The sequence below is a fragment of the Ursus maritimus genome, unplaced genomic scaffold, assembly GCF_017311325.1.
Source record: "Ursus maritimus isolate PB19 unplaced genomic scaffold, ASM1731132v1 scaffold_1, whole genome shotgun sequence".
Lineage (NCBI taxonomy): Eukaryota > Metazoa > Chordata > Mammalia > Carnivora > Ursidae > Ursus > Ursus maritimus.
The window spans coordinates 4,682,725-4,701,183 of NW_024423343.1; the positions used below are offsets into that span (position 1 = coordinate 4,682,725).

General features: G+C 44.0%; 1 protein-coding gene across 1 annotated transcript in view; it reads left to right on the plus strand.

Annotated features, from left to right (window-relative positions):
* IQCA1 (IQ motif containing with AAA domain 1) overlaps positions 1 to 18,459 on the plus strand; it is a 165,754-nt gene that overhangs the window by 106,839 nt on the left and 40,456 nt on the right. Inside the window, exons 10-13 of the mRNA XM_008690299.1 lie at positions 553 to 659; positions 830 to 931; positions 8,266 to 8,333; positions 11,875 to 11,957. Coding sequence (XP_008688521.1) covers positions 553 to 659; positions 830 to 931; positions 8,266 to 8,333; positions 11,875 to 11,957 — 360 coding nt within the window. The remainder of the gene's footprint in view (positions 1 to 552; positions 660 to 829; positions 932 to 8,265; positions 8,334 to 11,874; positions 11,958 to 18,459) is intronic.

Consider the following 18,459-nt stretch of genomic DNA (forward strand, 5'->3'; position numbering starts at 1 on the left):
AAAAGGAATTTAAAATATATATATATACCAGGGGAAAGCCATGGGTGCTTGTATGTTCGAGCTTGTCTTTTAACAAGGGGCTGGGGTCAATCACTGGTGGGTTCAGCTAGCAATAAAGTCTTTCAGTGAATCTTTCAGTGAATCATCTGAACAATGAAAGTAATATAAAACATATTACAAAAATAGTCATCCCATATTTGTCTAATTATATAATCCCACAATTAATGTATTGTTTTTTACATGGTTATAGTCATTAGAATACTACCACTTGCATCACACTTTTTATTTTATGTTTTCACATTAGCAGTTTTCGTCTTCATTTTTTTAGATATTATACAAGCACATTTTTCCCCTTTGGGAAGTTGGGAGAAAAAAACACATGAGTCTCATCACTCTGCCATCACTAATCTCTTGATTATTTTATTCAAACTTGTATTCCACACAATAGAACAGAAAATTAGACCTGCGTTTTATATTGCAGTAACTGTTTTTGTTCATCTTCATGTTGAAAAAAAAGTTCATTTTCCTTTTCTTGATCCTCCCGGACCACAGACCTGTGGAAGAATAAAGACGAGTCGTGGAATTTCCCCCAGGACTATGACCCGGAACTGATCAAACAGGAGAAACGGAAGGAACTGGAGTCGGAGATCAGAGTGCAGGTAACACGGCACTTACACTGCACCAAGACAAGTCATCGGCGGCTGCCATTGGGCTTCCTCACAATTTCCCACCCATGGCCGACCCTGAGTTGAAGCCATTTTTGAACTTCACAAAGAAAACACAAGGCACAAAAAGTCACTCAAAAGTGGTGTGTTTTGTACTTGCCCAGGTGGATGAGCTCATGCGACAAGAGCTGAAAAATCTGAAACTGGCTGTGGACAGAGAAAAGGAGTATCCGGTCAAAGAAGCAAAGAAGAAAGGAGGTAAAAAGGTGAGTAGCAAACGAGCATGGGAGGGATGATGCGGATGCAAATTTGAGTCACGAGCAGGAACACCATCCAGGCGCCCGGTGCGGAGTCCGGGGTGCTCCCTGCACCCCAGCCAGGCCCAAGCTGCTGCGCAGGGAGACGCCTTCCTTGGGGGGATTTGCCTTGTTCCACCATGTAGCTCTCAGGGACGTGGGCTCATAAATGGGGTCCATTCAACAGTCTGAGAGTAACCTGCCCGCCCCCCACAGATGCGCGGAATTCCCGCTAGCCAAGCCAAGATAGGATGAGGACCATCAGGGGAGCCAGTGAGGCGCCTGGAATGCCTGCCCCTGTCTCCCTGTAGGAAGATCTGGAACGGCGGCCAGTGGCAATGAGCAAGTTCTTTGTGAGCAGGGGATCAGATGAGTTGAATTTTAAATTGCCAATCCATCTCACGGTGTTTGGGAGTAGCCAGTTAAATCCTCATATTCAAAGTTCATTTACTGGGCCCTGGGAGATAATAGAAAATATATATAGGTCTTTGCCTCCAGTTCCTGGCACAGAGCTCCTAAAACCCTTGTGAATCCTTAAGTCATGAGAGTACTTGGAGCACGTTTGTTCTAATGAGACAACTCTGGGTGGGATCCTGGATGGCCCTTGCCTAGGGGCCCGTCACCAGGAAGACCAAGCCATGATTACAAGCTTAGAATTTTCAGCCCTACCCCCCCCCCATCCTCTAGGAGGGGAGAAGGGCTTGAAAAGGAGTTAATAATTGATTGTGCCTGTGTGAAGAAGCCTCCGTGAAATCCCAAGAATGTCAGGAGGGTGAACACACACATGAACCAGGAGGGTGACCACCCCTGCTCCACAGGGACGGAAGCTTCTGTGCTCGGTACCCTCCCAGAACTCGCCCTAAGTACCACTTGGTCTGTCTGTTGGTCTGTACCCTTAACACATCCTTTAATAAACTGGAAAACGTGAAGTGTTTCCCTCAGTTCTGTGAACCACTATAACAAAGTAATTGAACGCAAGGAAGGGGTCATGGAACCTCAGATTTATAACCAGTAGGTTGGAAGCACAGGTGACAACACAGACTTGTGATTGGCGTCTGACACGGGGGGGTGGGGGAGCAGTCATGTGGGACAGAGCCCTCAACCTGTGGGATCTGATGCTATTTCTAAGTAGACAGTATCAGAATGGAGTCAAATTGCAGGACACCCAGGGCTGCTTGGTGTGGGAAACCCACACACACATCTGGTGTCAGAAGTGTTGTGTATGTGGTAGTCACATGGGAGCAAAGGAGACACACAGGAGGAAAGAATGGGCTTTTTTCTAACCTAGGCCCCTACTTCCACTTTCATTCCAGAGCCAGCCCAGCCACTGAGGCCAGAATCCTCCAGGGAGAGGCCAGACTCCCCCCCACCACCACCCCAACAGTGTCAGCAGGTGGATAAGCAACCTTTGCTCCTTTGATGGCTTTCTCAGGGTTCCATGGCTGATCAACCCTTCTTGCAATCCACGTACTCTCTTAGCACTTTTCATGCATCCAGCTGCAAAAGCGTCTAGTTCAGCCAGTCCCTTTAGGATGACACTGTCCCGATCCATTTTGTCTTGATTTTACAGCCTACAGTTTCATAGTTTAACTCTGACTTTTCTGTTCGACACCTGAATAGCCTTCATAGCCCTCCTTGAGGGTACACACCTGAAGCCTAACGAGGGTTGTCTGTACGTTATTCTCTCACCCGGGAGGGGGGGGGGAACGACTAATTGATGATGACATTGACTCTATTGATGTCCTGCACATCTGCATGAAAAAGCGATGTTTTTGATGATCAAACATGGAATTCAAGCCAAGCAAAGTGGGAAATGAAGGCAGGAAGTGGCTGTACCGCTCTGGCTGAAAATAGGCTTTCTCCTTTTATCCAGCAAGTTTCATTGTGCAGGCCCAACATCAGACTGGGCTTCCTCACCCTCTCACATGCCTGCCCCCTCTCATTCCTTGAAATCTGGTGTGTGCCCTTTCCATGTCATGACTCGTGATATGGCACAGGGAGGGGCTGCTGTGAATTTCCCTCTTGGAATTAATCTGGTTTAACATGCAGTGGGTGTGCTCAGGGTATCCCAATAGATTGATGGTAATTGTGTAACTACGGAGTTTTGAGTGCCCCAAATTCCAATCCAATGGCTTAGGTGTAAACTTTGGAGACATAAATTGGATGTGGTTTTAGTTTCGTTAGCTGAAACTTAATTAACTATACCAAATTCCATCCTCAGGAAGACCATTAGCAGCAGGGGAATAGTCAACTTCGTACATAGAAAAGAAGAAGAAAAAGGACTCAGAGGAATAGAGTTAGGCAGTATTAATCCGTCATCATTCAAAGAAAGTGACTTGATCAGAGACTATACAGCAGCCTGAATCTTCCTTTCAAAATATAAATCTGATCTTACCACTCCATGCTGAACCTGTTCGATGACATTTTAAGAATAAAGATGACAGTCTTCAGCCAGGCTTACAAGGCCATGTCTGACCTGGCCAGTGCCCTCTTCCCCAAGCTCTTCACCCACTCTCCCTTCCCAGCTGCACTTCAGCACCCCGACCTTCCTCTTTGTCTCCCAAACCCACTGTATGCCCTCCCACCACAGGGCCTTTGCACATGCTGTTCTCTCTCAAGAATTATCTTTACTCCCATGCCCCCAGTCCCTAGCCTTGTTAACTCCTACTCATCTCTTAGGTCTCAGTCCAAGCCTTTCTTCCTTAAGGAAGCATTCTGAGCCATCCATAGTAGGTCTGCTTTCTCTGCATACACTTGGTACTGTGTACTAGGTCTTCCTGGTGCTTTATCAGAGCTTTAATGTTATATTTACTAGTGAGATCATTTTGTTGGTATCTTCCTTCCCGAATCTACTGAAGGACTGTAAGTGCAGGAACTATATGATTGTCTTTTTGGCTTGTTCACCATTGTAACCTTTTCTGGCACAAGGCAAGTCCTCAATACATATTATCAAATAAATTAGTCAAAACTAGCTCCCATACAGATTGATCCCTATAAGCTAAATATGTGCCCCAAGATGTCAGCAGCAATCACAGCATCCAGCCACCTCCCTTGCTGATTCCATATTCACCAAGCAACCTCCTGATGAGTTATTATAGTTTCATGTTGATTTTTCTGTAAGATAGAAGTCTACAGGGTCTGATTCTCTTAGCAATTGTAGGTCTCATTCTAAATTCATCAACTTACATAACAGTCTGTCCCACCTTCTCCTGTTATTTGTAGATCCAAAATTAGGCTGCAGGGACAGACCATCTTTATTAATTTTTTTCATTCAATAAGTATTTATTGAGCACTATATGCCAGGTGTATTTCAAGGCCTTCAGAGTACAGAAGAGAACAAGACAGACAAAGCTTCTGTACTGGCAAAAGCAAGTTCCCACATCTGTAGGACCGGATCACTCTGGATGTGCTGTTTCCCCGTGATGACATCACTGGGTGAGGTCCTACCTCTCAGAAGCCCTTTGTTTCCTAAGTTCCTCTCCTGTTGTAATCACAGAAATTTTAAGGATATAGGAGTGTCTGGAGAAGCTAAGAAGCTCCATGAGGATAAAATCCTTGGCTGACTCTATTTTTTGCATTCCCCAGAGTGCTAGCATATATAAGTAGGAGAGCGAGGAATGCCATATTTAAAAATAAATTGAGAATCTACTTTTGAAAGAAACAAATGAACATTCTACAACTGAAAATGGCAGTAGCAGAAATTAAGAACTCCTTGAACTGGTTTAACAATAGCATGGACATAGCAGAAGACAGTTAGAGCTTAAAGACCAGCCAGTAGGAAATCTAAACCGAAGCATAAAAAGAAGAAGAATATAAAGAACAGAATGGAGAACAAGAGACATTTGAGACATGGTCAATAGTTGCACTATGTGTGTAGTTGGAATCCCCCCAAAAAAGAAGGAGAATGGGAAAGAAGCAATATATGAAAAAGTAATGTCCATGAATTTTCCCAATCAGATGAAAGACATGAAGCCACAAATTCAGAAGCCTTAGTGAGGTCTGAGTAGGATGAACACAAAGAAAATCACATCTCAACACATCATAGTCAGAATGTTAAAAGTCAAAGATAAAAGGCAAAATCTTACTAGGCTTTAAAAAAATTTTTTTTCCTTCAAGGAAACAAAAATAAGAATAAGAATTACTGCTGACTTTCTCAAGAGAAACTATGGCGCCAAAAGGCAATGCACGGCGTCTTTAGAGATTGGAAAGAATTAACTGCCAACCTTGAACTCCAGACCCAGTGAAAATATCCTTCAAAATGGAATGAAATAGAGAGGTTCCCAGACAAACAAAATCTGAGAGAACTTAGCAGCAGCAGATCCACAATATGAAAATACTAAAAGGATATGTTTCGGGCTAAAGGCAGTTGATCCCAAGTAAAAACAAAGAAGTGTAAGACAGAATGATCAGCTATTGAAAATATAAAAGACAACTTTAGAATATTCTGTTTTTTAAGGCAACAGTAATGACAAAGTCTTAGGTATTTATAACATGTAGAAATAAAATATATGACAATAGCAACCGATAAGGTAGGTAAGGGTAAGTGGACTTGTAAGGTTATTGTGTTGTTCTGGACACCATAAAGTGCTAGCTTAAGGTAATAAGTTAGTAATATATTTTGTAATTCTTTAAATGATACTAAAATGGGTAACAAAAAGTAATAGTGAACATAAAGTGAGAAAATAAAAAATACTTGATTGATTAGAAAGAATACAGGAAAGGAAAAGGAAAAAGAACAGATTACACAATTAGAAAACAAATATGGAGATGATAGAATTAAACTTAACTATCGGTAGAGGGGTAGAGGCATAGATCCAAAGAAGAGAGCGCACAACCGTGAAATAGGCCAACACGAATATTCCTGACTGATTTTTGACAAAGGTACAAAAATTCAAGGAAGAATAACCTTTACAGTACATGGTGCTGGAACAATTAGATATCCACAGACAGAAAAATGAACCTTTACTTAAGTCTCATACATTGTACAAGAATGAATTCAAACTGGATCACGCACTTAAAAGGAAAATGTGCAACTATAAAATTGTTATTAAAATACAGGAGACCATCTTTGGGATCTAAGGCTAGGCAGAGTTCTTAGAGTACACATCAAAAGCAGAATTCATAAAAGGAAATTTGGACTTGATCAAAATTAGAAACTTCTCCTCCAGGGAGGATTCTACTGAGAACATGAGAAGACAAACTACAGACTAGGAGAAAATATTTGCAAACCACATATCTGAGGAAGAGCTAGTAACATAAAGCATACAAAGAACTCTCAAAACTCAGCAGTTAAAAAACAATCCATTAGAAAATGGGCAAAAGACCCAAGGAGGCATTTCGCTGGTGTGGCTGTACAGAGGGCAAATGAGCCCAGGAAGAGATGCCACTAGCCATGAGGGAGATGCAAATTAAAGTCACAGTGAGAAATCACCCCACACTCATTAGGGTGGCAACACCAATGGCCGGAGAGGGTGGGAAGAAACTAGATCACTCGTACGTTACTGGTGGGAATGTGGAATGGTATTGGCACTCTGAAAAGCAGCTTGGCACTTTCTTTGCAAACCAACTATGCAACTACTATCCACCCCAGCAATTGTACTCACGGGCATTTATCCCAGAGAAAGAAAGACTCACACGCACGCGTTTACACACACACACACACAGCCCTTAATTCATAATAACTCAAAACTGAATTCATGGCACCTTGATTCATAATAACTCAAAACTGAATTCATGGCACCTTCATTCATAATAACTCAAAGCTGAAAACAACAATAAAAAAGAACAGCCACTAATACATACAATGACCTGGCCAAATTTCCTGAGAATGATAACGAGTGAAAAGCAAAAAGATGCATACTCTGTGATTTTGTGGATACAACTTTCTCAAAAGGACAAAATTACAAAAACGGAAGACAGATTTGTGGTTTCCAGGGGTTAAAGGTGGGGTGCCCGTGGGAGGGAAGTGAGTGGGTCAGGAAAGGGCTATAGAGCAGTACTCCATCTATAACGGCGTGCCTAAGAGAACTCTCTCTGAGGTTCTGCCGCTGTAGAGCAGTACCTGAGGGATCCTGGCGGAGACAGAAATGTTCTGTATCTTGACTGTGCCAGCGTCAATACCAGTGTCTTGGTTGTGACCTTGTAAGATAGTTCTGTAAGATGTTACCATTGAGAGAAACCTGGTAAAAGTTACTCAGGATCTCTCTATTATTTCTTATGATTGTATGTGAATCTACCATTTTCTCAAAATAAAAATTTAATGTGTAAAAACCTGAAAATCATGAAGTATCGCTATGAGCAACCACGTAAGTGAATCTTGCAATCATCATATCAGCTGAAAGAACCGGATACAGGGAGTTTCCATTGCACAGTTCCGTGTACAGCAACAGCAGTGTGAAGTCACGGTTAGGTCAGGGGAGTGGCTACCCGCAGACTGGAAAGCAGCATGAGCGATAGGTCATGTTGTAGATGTTGAACCGGCCAGTGTTTATATGGTTATATGTAGAAATTAAATGCGAAAGTCAATCAGCCTGGACATGGGTGTACTCACTGAGCATAAATTATACAGCAATAAAAATAATGAATGAATAAGGACGTGGACGTGGAGGAATGAAAGATGCTGAGACAGTAAGAAAGTACCGGATAGTCAGTCTGTGTGGTGGGGAGCATGGGGGGCCCGAGGAAGTCTGAGAAAGAAGACGAGCCAGGAAAGGAAGAGGGCCAGGCTGGGAGAACTCCATCCGCCATGCGGGTGAACTTTAACTTCATCCTGTGGGCAATGGGGAGGTACCAGTGGATGCTTTGAACAGAGGAGTGACACGATCAGCACTGTTTTGAAAGATCGTATTCCCAGCACTTCCCTCCAGCTGTCACAGTGATCAGAATGCAGAGCCCTCTAGGATCCAGATCCGGGGCCAGATGCTAACAGGGCATGAGATTCGGTGTCATAGACCAGCACAACTCGATGGCCTGGGCACGCAGCGCTCTCGGCCTTTGTAGATGAGAGCCCCCAAGAAGAGAGCCAGAATGCTCGGTGCCTGTTGGCAGTCAGGCCCTGTGCAGGCTTCGCAGGGGCGACCTCACTGTCTACCCACCCAGGGACATGCCCACATAAGCAACCTGCGATTTCCCAGGCCAAGCCCTCCGTCCAGGAAAATGTGGCAACCACACGTCTATTGTGCCACAATAGACGTTCCCATCCCGTTCCCTGCCACCACTACCAAAAAGAGCTGCCCTACCAAAGTTCTAGAGCTAATTTGCTCACTTGTTTTTATTAAATTGTTGGCTATTTCTGTTTTTTCCAGAAAAAGAAAGGGAAGAAAGGCAGAAAAGGGAAAAGAGGGAAGAAGGACAAAGATCTGACAGCTGACAGGTGAGGTGTGCTCTACCCTTGTACTGCCCATTGAGGGACCCCCTCCCCACTCCCGAGCAGAGGGTAGGTCACAACAAAAGTCCGTGGCCCCAGCCGGGAAAGGCACCCCTCTCTGCCCACCATACCTCCTCCACCCTGGAAGTGCTGGGGCCACTCTGCAGTCCCGTATAGAGTGGCCTCCTAGCCTGCAAAGATGTACACCGAAGGATGGATGCCAGAGGGCCTCTGAGATCGTGCAACTTTTTTAAGTTTTAAAATTTATAGGGTTCTTTTTTTTTAAGATTTTATTTATTTATTTGAGAGAAAGAGAGGGAGTGCAAAAGCACAGGGAGGGGCAGAGGGGGAGAGAGAGACTCCCGAGCAGACTCCATGCCAAGAGAGGAGCCTAACCCGGGGCTCGATCCCATGACCCCGAGATCATGACCTGAGCAGAAATCAAGAGTTGGATGCTTAACTGACTGTGCCACCCAGGCACCCCAAAATTTGGGGGGTTAAGAAATTGTTCAAGAAATGGCATCCTGATCCAACTTTTGAGGGAGTACTGACACTCCTCAAGGACAGAGACTGTTCCCAGTTTCTGCCCCATCCTGGGCCCGGCCCACTGAGGCACTTCACAAATGCTCGTTGAAGGGAAGGATGGAGTTTTGCCTCATCGAGGGGTGTTTCCATTGCCTTGAGCTCCACTGGCCAAATTTGATACTCTTGAGTCATTTTAAGTGCTCATTTTTTAAGCTGAAATGGCCCTTCAGTGCTTTGACATTGGAAATAAATAGGACCTAGGTTTTCAGATATTTTCAAGGAATGTAGTGGAATCTAAAAAACAGGCGCAGGAAACAAGCTAGTGGTCACCAGCTGGGGGAGGCCTGGGGGACAGGTGAAAGAGGGGAAGGGGATCAAGAGGTACAAACGTCTTATAAAATAAGTAGGTCATGAGGATGTAATATACAGCATAGGGAATATAGTCAATAATATTGTAATAACTTTGTATTGTGCCAGTCTAATAACTAGACTTACGGGGATCAGTTTGTAACGTATAAAAATATTGAATCACTACGATACACTTCTGAAACCAATAGGATATTGAATGTCAATTATACTGCAGTTAAATAAGTAAGCAAAAATAAAATAAGATGCAGTCCCTCACAAGTGAATGTCAGAAATCATTCTGAAGGTCTACTGTTCTTCCCATGGATTTTGTTAATGGATACCACGGATTGCTCCCCTGTGTGGGAGAGTTTCCTAGTCATCCCCTGGCTACCAGGGATACATTCCCAGACTCTGCTTGAGAGCAGATCCACGAGGAAGGAAGCCAGCTTAGAACCATCCAGAAGGAAATAGGAGATAAGAGTGCTCCAGGGCTAGTGCATGTGCCTGGAGCCTGGCAGGCAGCCTCTGGAGAGACAGCCAGAAGGGCATGTGGGCTTTGGCTCTATAGAGGAAAGGCTCCTACAGGGCACCTGTAGGGGCAGCTCTCCTCACTTGAGGCTCCATCATTTGGGGACAGGTTCGAGGTTAAGACGCTGTGGCTGACTGCTGCCTAAGAGTGGCTTGGTCAGCATCCTGAAAGTCAGGTGCCCAGTTTCTGGGGCACCGATCCCTCCAGGCACCAACACTGATGGCTCCTGGGGACCCAAGGGGCATCACGGTGCCTTCTCTAGACGGGGGTTCAGCCCACGCATGCACATAGTGCCACAGGCCACAGGTGTCTTTTAGTAGCTTGTAAAACCCACTTTTCTCCTTTGCTCTTACATTAGTCCCAAAACCAAGTACAGTCTTGCAGGTGAAGAAGTTTATGCAAAGTGCCTTATCCAGACACAAACCAGAGCTAAAATCAAATCTACCAATATGACCCAATCACGAAATTAAAATCATTCATTCACCTTCTCATGCCTGTAAGGATGGGTTTGCCAAGTAAAATGCAGCTTAAACAAGGTAGACCACACACACGGGGCTGGTGAACAGAGCCATTAGACACTGAGTATGTTCTCGCCCGGGCCTCTGCACAGACGGACCGTCGTAAGTGAGCCGCGGGCGATTCTATAGCAGAACGAGGAGAGACCAGGATTATTTTCTTCACTTTTATGCCCAAAAGCACAGAAACAGCTGGCTGTCTCATTCCTGGAAGACTTTTCATTTCAATTTTGGAGACCCTATGTCTCTAGACTAGGGCTCATGCCTAGTAAGACAACGTCGTTTGTCTCATCAAGTTAACATCAACCTGACACCAGTACTTCTATCACATGAAGGTAGTTTGAAAGTTGAAAATGTTTGATTCCTTAACAGAAGCTCGTTTCACTGGAAAGATCCAAATATAGGCTTGTGTTCCAGGCTTCTTAATATATTTTGTTTTGATTGTTTTAGAGAATCTTCAATTTTACGTTAATATTTTATGCATCTATTCTATGTTTATATTGAATCAGTGTTCTAGTTAAAAACCTACATTTGGTACTTCCTTGCAGGTCAGATATTGTTATCCCAAATCCCATTACAATTAAAACCTTCGTAATTCGTGGCAGAATCTTAAATGCTATTTTAATTTAAACACTATTTTAAATATATTTGAAAGAATAAAATTCTAGTCAATCAAAGACTGGGGTCATTGAATTAACATTTATCCCAATGGTATTTGGCTTAAATATAACTGATATTTTTGATCGTACTAACCTGGATCGTAGAACAAAGAACTGGTTAAATGTAGTTATATTTACAATCCTTCATTCTAAAGAAAGACTAGGGTAGAACTAAAGCATAAGGCCCCTAGAAATGAAAAGGAAGTAAACAAAACATCTCAAAGGATTAAACTCAATACCTGAGCTTGACCTATCTAAATTCCTACAAGCCAAGCCCCAGTTAATTTCACTAGGAGTTTCATTCATTAAGTAGGATACTGTCTTGAGTTTTTCCTCAATGAATATAAATTACCAGTGTGCTGGCTATATGCCCAAGCCCCCCTTGGGGAGTGGTTTTAATATCTGTAAACACTATGGAAAAGTATAACATTCTCCTAAAAAAATCATCACAGTCACTGCATTAGACATTTTGTCTTTCGTAGTAGAATGAGTTCCCCTATAAGCCTTGGTTCTTTATAGATATTTCTTCTAAACTATTATGCTATTGGGTTAAAAGGAAACATCAATTCTGCGAAGGATTAATGATCTACTACGACTTGCAGATGCTAACTGAATATATAATTGTGGGCCCATTGCGCTACTTTTATTGGTCAATTTCTAATTCATATCTGTGCCATCACAAGGACTAATGAAAGGGCAGACTGCAGGAGCTGTGGCTGGTCTCAGATGCCCATGGATATAATTCTTATTAATGGGAAACGTCAGATGTACACATGGATGAGCAAAAGTATTGTTTTTAAAGCCTAGACTGTCCCCAAATTGTAGAAACGCTTCCAAAAATCAACTTATTTGCATAGATACAAATGCGCTTAGAAATAGATCTGGTGAAAGTTCTCTGCATATGTGGTGATTAACAGAAATGCTGGTTTTATGTGTCTGCTCACGGAATAGCCGGTCTGCTTTATCACCAGGACCATTGAGTCTCTGTATAAGGAACTGGTGGAAGAAGGGTTGCTGATCCAGGCTCTGAAAGTTAACCTCTCCGATTACATCGGTAAGGTACACCAAAATTAACACGCGTATGTGCCGTATATGTCGCCCCTTGGGTTTTGAGGTCCCAACAGCTGGAAATATGTTTCATTTGCATGTTTGTCCAAACCAAAACCTGGCCCGTAGTGGTTTGTAGTAGATTTTTGTTGGACTGAATGGATTTGAATTCATTCTGCGCCATGAACCCCCAGGTCCAGCTTTCTCCCCGAATGTGGTAGAGGCAGGTTTTTGAGCCTACTACCAACTCTCCTTGGGGCATTCCGTCTGGCATAAGCTAAGCTGAGGAAATGAAGACTTGTTCATACTTTCAGGTTTAAACAAAATGCCCCAGGGGAACAGCACCTGGAACTTGAACAACACACAGTTCTTACGGGAAGAATTCCTTCCAGAAGGGGCCACCACAGATGTAACTGGAAGGAAGGACGGGGGACATTTGCTATCACTGGGCCCACTGAATGTTTTCTCTTAATTTTTAAAAAAACAACATGATGACCTGAAAACACACTTAAAGCTTAAAATTTTTCATAATCCCAGCACCCTAGGGCAGGTTTAATGTTCGCTTTCTCGCATCTGCCATGAACCAGAACATTCTCCCGCATAACCACAGAAGGATAATCGCCCTCAGACATCTTGGCATTACTGCAATGCTATTACTTAATACCTAATAGGTAATCAACTCCCCTAATTGTCCTAATAATGTCCTTTATACATTTTTGTCTTTCTGAATCCGAAAGCCAATCAAGGACCGTGACCGTGGTGCTCATACCTGTTTAGTCGCCTTTCACGCCTTTAATCTAGAACTTCCAACCCGGCATCTTTCACGCCATTGACATTGTCAGAGTCTGAGCTGTTTCACAGACTGTCCTTCGACAGAAATGGTTTGATGGTTTCCTCATGGCTTGATTCGGGTTAAATGTTTCTGGCAAGCAGACCATGGAGCTGATAGTATGTCCTTCTCAGTGCTTCATGTTGGGGGCACGTGTGTCCCGTCACTGGGGATGTTAAGTTTCATCACTGGCCAAAGTGCTGTTCCCCAGATTTCTCCACAGTTAAGCTTCACTCTCCCCTTCCTAGTTAATGAATAATCTGGGGTGGGGGGGATTCTTCGAGGCTCTGGAGATGTTGTTCCCAGCTGGCTTAAAGTTTTTATCCTCCACCAGTGATTTTTGCCCGTATCAGTTACTGCTAGGGCAGGTGCAAAATGGGGGTGTTCTCTTTCTATCATCCCTTCTATATTTAGTAGGTGCCATTTTTCTAGAAAGAAATGTCCTTCCCACCCTCTTTTTAAATTGTTGTGGTATCAGTGTAGAAACATGGAATCTCTCGTTTTCATTGTATTATATTACACATTGACCTAATTTTGGCCTGTAGGAACATGAAGGTTGACATTTCCCTTTGATCAAAAAATGATTACTTTAATGCCTTTGAAATAAAGCCACAGTTCCTTCTTGAGGGCCTGGGGGAGCATTCGTATTTCCTAACAGTATAAGAATTTTACCAGGACATATACTGGACTATATATTGGGTTTCTATGTATTTTATGTGTTTCTTGTTCAATTACCAAAGGGTTCTCTCCTGGACTCCCTTGAGTTTGCTCTGTTAATTCTGTGCATATGAAAACATGACATTGTTAACAGAACACTGTCCCTTTCCTTGTGGCTGGGAATCCCTGACTTCTCCTTCTCCTTCCGTATTTTCCTTTGACATCCAGTGTTTTTGTTCATCACTGAATTTCTAGTGTTTAGACAGTGCCTGGCACAAGGTGGAGTCTCCAAAAATAAATTAATGGTCATATTTCTCATCTTCTGTTTGATGTCTTACCCATCTTGGACTTCGCAATGATCTTTCGGTTTCCAGACAGCACCTTTATGACACTTAAGGCCAAAGTGAACACAGTCAGACCTCAGGTGAAAACGACCCAGTCTAATGAATAGACCTGTCTCCAAAGAAGACATGCAGATGGCCAACAGACACATGAAAAGATGTTCAACATCACTCATCATCAGGGAAATGCAAATCACAGCCATGATGCGATCCCACCTCACACCTATCAGAATGGCTAAAACTAACAACACAAGAAACAACAGATGTTGGTGAGGATGTGGAGAAAGGGAAAGCCTCTTGTACTGTTGGTGGGAAGGCAAACTGGGGCAGCCACTCTGGAAAACAGTATGGGGCTTCCTCTAAAAGTTACAAATAGAGCTACCCTATGACCCAGCAATTGTACTACTAGGTATTTACCCAAAGGCTACAAAAATACAGATTTGAAGGGGTACATACACCCTGATGTTTATAGCAGCCTTATCGACATTAACCAAGCTATGGAAAGAGCCCAAGTTCCATTGACTGATGAATGGACAAAGACGTGGTGTATATACAGTGGGATGTTATTCAGCCATCGAACAGAATGAAATCCTGCCATTTGCAACGATGTGAATGGAGTTAGTATTGTGCTAAGCGAAATAAGTCAGTCAGAGAAAGAAAAATACTGTATGATTTCACTCATATGTGGAATTTAAGAAACAGAACAGATGAACATATGGAAGCAGGGGAAAAGGGAAAAAGAGAGAAACAAACCATACGAGACTCTTTAACATACAGAACAAATGGAGGGTTGCTGGAGGGAGGTGGGTGGGGGAGAGCTAGATGGGGGAGGGGATTAAGGAAGGCACTTGGGACGAGCACTGGGTGTTGTACGTAAGTGAGGAATCACTGAATTCTACTCCAGAAACCGATATTGCGCTGCAAGTTAACGAACTAGAATTTGCATAAGAAGTTTGAAAGAAAAAAAAATGAGAAGAAAATGACTCGGTCTAACAAAATCAGTCAAACTGCCACATGGGCTTTTCCATGTTTTCCTTATTTTTTCCCAGTTAAAATCCTTAGCTTGAAAGATGGCAGTGGATCGTCCCAAACCCCCACGTAAAAGCAGGCAGAGCAGCCAGAGAGCGAAAACAGAAACCAGCGGACAACATTTACAAACTAAATGACGAGGTGCCCCTCACACCCCAAAGTACAAGCCACTGGGGACACAGAGCAGAGGAACGCCAAAATAACCCACAGGCATTCAGGAGGAGGCGCAGTGGACCGGGCAGCAACTGCAGCCGAAACTGCGAGGGGCTTGGCCACCTCAAAAAACGCACACCACCCTGCTTCTGATTTATCTGGAAACAACAGAAGAGGGGGCTCTATGACATTTAAAAAGCTGCCCCGTGCCAAACTTTCTTCTAAAAGTAGAGAAGTTCTACCTCACATAAAATTAAGCAATGGAAACATCCAAGATCAAAGCCCATGCAATGTTTCTATCAAAAAGAAAGAATATGAGCAGCCCACGGAATGGGAGAATATATTTGCAAATGACACTACAGATAAAAGACTGGTATCCAAGATCTACAAAGAACTTCTCAAACTCAATACACGAGAAACAAATAAATCATAAAACGGGCAGAAGATATGAACAGACACTTTTCCAGTGAAGACATACAAATGGCTAATAGACACATGAAAAAATGTTCAAAATCATTAGCCATCAGGGAAATTCAAATCAAAACCACACTAAGATACCACCTTATGCCAGTTAGAATGGCAAAAATTGACAAGGCAAGAAACAACAGTTGCTGGAGAGGATGTGGAGAAAGGGGATCCCTCCTACATTGTTGGTGGGAATGCAAGTTGGTACAACCACTCTGGAAAACAGTATGGAGGTCCCTTAAAAAGTTAAAAATTGAGCTACCCTATGACCCAGCCATTGCACTACTGGGTATTTACCCCAAAGATACAGACGTAGTGAAGAGAAGGGACATATGCACCCCAATGTTCATAGCAGCATTGTCCACAATAGCTAAATCATGGAAGGAGCCGAGATGCCCTTCAACAGATGACTGGATTAAGAAGTTGTGGTCCATATATACAATGGAATATTACTCAGCTATCAAAAAGAACGATTTCTCAACATTTGCTGCAACATGGACGGCACTGGAGGAGATAATGCTAAGTGAAATAAGTCAGGCAGAGAAAGACAATTATTATATGGCTTCTCTCATCTATGGAACATAAGAACTAGGAGGATCGGTAGGGGAAGAAAGGGGTAAGAAAGGGGGGGTAATCAGAAGGGGGAATGAAGCATGAGAGACTATGGACTCTGGGAAACAAACTGAGGGCCTCAGAGGGGAGAGGGTGGGGGAATGGGATAGACTGGTGATGGGTAGTAAGGAGGGCACGTATTGCATGGTGCACTGGGTGTTATACGCTAGTAATGAATCATCGAACTTTACATCAAAAACCAGGGATGTACTGTATGGTGACTAACATAATATAATTAAAAAAAACATTAAAAAAAAAGAATATGGAGCAAATTAACATCACAAAAGGACATATAAATGGAGCCCACTCTTCCAAGCAAGCTAACATACAGTACGAAAATTACAGAAGAAATATAAGAATACATAGAATGGAATTAGAAAAACTCGGAAATGAGCTGACAAAACTCAAGGAATATTAGAAATAAAGAGAAAAATCACTTTAGAAAATAAATTATAATGAATCCAAGAATGAATAAATAATGCTTTAAAAGAAATAAAACGTGAAAGACAGAATGTCCCCTTCCCCACCCCTCACCTTCCGAAGGATGCTTGCCCTTTATGTGATCCTTCTGTGCCTCAGTTTCCACAATTAGGGGAACACTAGCAGCTCCTGCCTCATTAAATCGCTGTGAATAGTGAGTTAGGAGATGGGGCATTTAGAGGGTGTGCTTGGCTTGGCGCCGAGCAACCTGTTGTCCTGCTTTGCTGGTGGTGGCATTCTTGCCCAGTCTTTGGCAGGCTCGGGGGGCTGCCAGTCGGAGGGCTTGTGACTTCATGGTGTCTCTGTGGGTGTCCCCCCACCAGCCCGCATCACAGAAGCACCGAGCACAGGGCGACTGCCTGAGGCCAAAATACAGGGAGAGCACACACAATTCATATTCCCCCAAACTATCGGGCCCCACCCGTGGTTGTCACTGTGCCTTTGGGGGACATTGACCTGAGGACAGAGTTAGTGTTTCTTGTACTCTCCTTGGTGTTCAGAGCCTGCCCTACAGAGGAGAAAACTTAGCATCTCAGACGGTATGTCTTACATATTTATACACATGAAGCCCCCCAAAGCTTCGGAGGAGGTGGCACCCCAGTACGTCCTGCACAATCTCGGCAGAGCTGTCACAACACGGACTCAACCTCGTCCCGGGAGCTGGGCAGCCTGCATCCAGCATCCAGCTTATGAACAAGTCCGTGCTCCTGACCCGTCACCGCGTCACACACGTGCCCGTCTGCGTCGCTGGGAAGCGGTGCGTGTGCAGCCCTGGTGGAGTGGGGGGTGGCGGGGCGTCCCTGCGCTGAGGGCGGGGGTGGTCAGGAGGGGGTCAGTGTCTGCTCTTGGGCCTCCGCCTCTGGTCCCCAAGGAACGTATTTGGGAAGCTAGGACTTGTTATAAATTGCTCTCTTCTTCATACTCCCCTTAATGCTGTGTGGGGTAGAATGCAACATTAGAGGCTGATCCCCCCTTGTTTCTCAAATATTTTTTTATTTCTCATCATTTTTTTTCCTGCTTTGATGTCCCCATTCTCTTCCGTTATTTTACTCCTTCTGTATCGTTTGCTAGAGTTGCTGTAACAGGTGTCACAAACATTCCCTCCCGGTCTGGAGGCCAGAAGTCCAAGATCAGTGTCAGCAGGGCTGATTCCTTCTGAGCGTCTGAGGGAGAAGCAGTTGCTTTGCCGTAGCCTCTATGGACCCCCCCCCCCAGCTCCACATCTCTCTTGCTTGACTTCCAGCCCTCCTGCGTGGCTGCCCTGCTGCCCCCGAGTTCCTGTGACCTCATCATTTCATCCCTGGGCTTGTCCCCTGGAGGTTTGCTGCAGCCTCTGGCGTTCCCCATCCCTGCGTCCATCTTCACACCTGTGTGCACATGGCCGCTTTCACAAAGGACACCCACCGGTCATATGGCACCGGGACCTGCCTTAATGACCTCACTTTCACTGGTTATATCTGCAATGGCCCTGTTTCCAAATGAGGTCACATTCTGAGATGTTGGGGATCTGGATTTCAACATGGGAATTGTAAGGAAACACAGTCAGACCCACCCGTAACACGTTCCCTGTTTCTCTTCCATCCACTGTTGTAGGCTTTCTTGCCCTTGTCCATGCCTCGTCGTTAAAATGCCTTGTCATCCACTGTTTCCTTCTTCCTTCTCTGGCGGAAGACCTGGGAACTCTGCAGGGAATCCTGAAGTTTCTGAGTTCTCCCTGAGTGGATGGGAAGGGTTTATGGTGAAACACAGCCACACGCTTTCCAGATGGGGCTCAGCGCTCGGCAAGCGGCCGGGGCTGGTGGTGTCCTTCGCTCCATCAGAACCAACACCCACTAATTCAACTTACTATGATGAGTCTAAATGAAATCTGTTAGGTTCTAGAAAATATGGTGCGTCTGGGTATTAATATGGATTTATTTAAGCAGGAAAATTGGGGTTGCTTT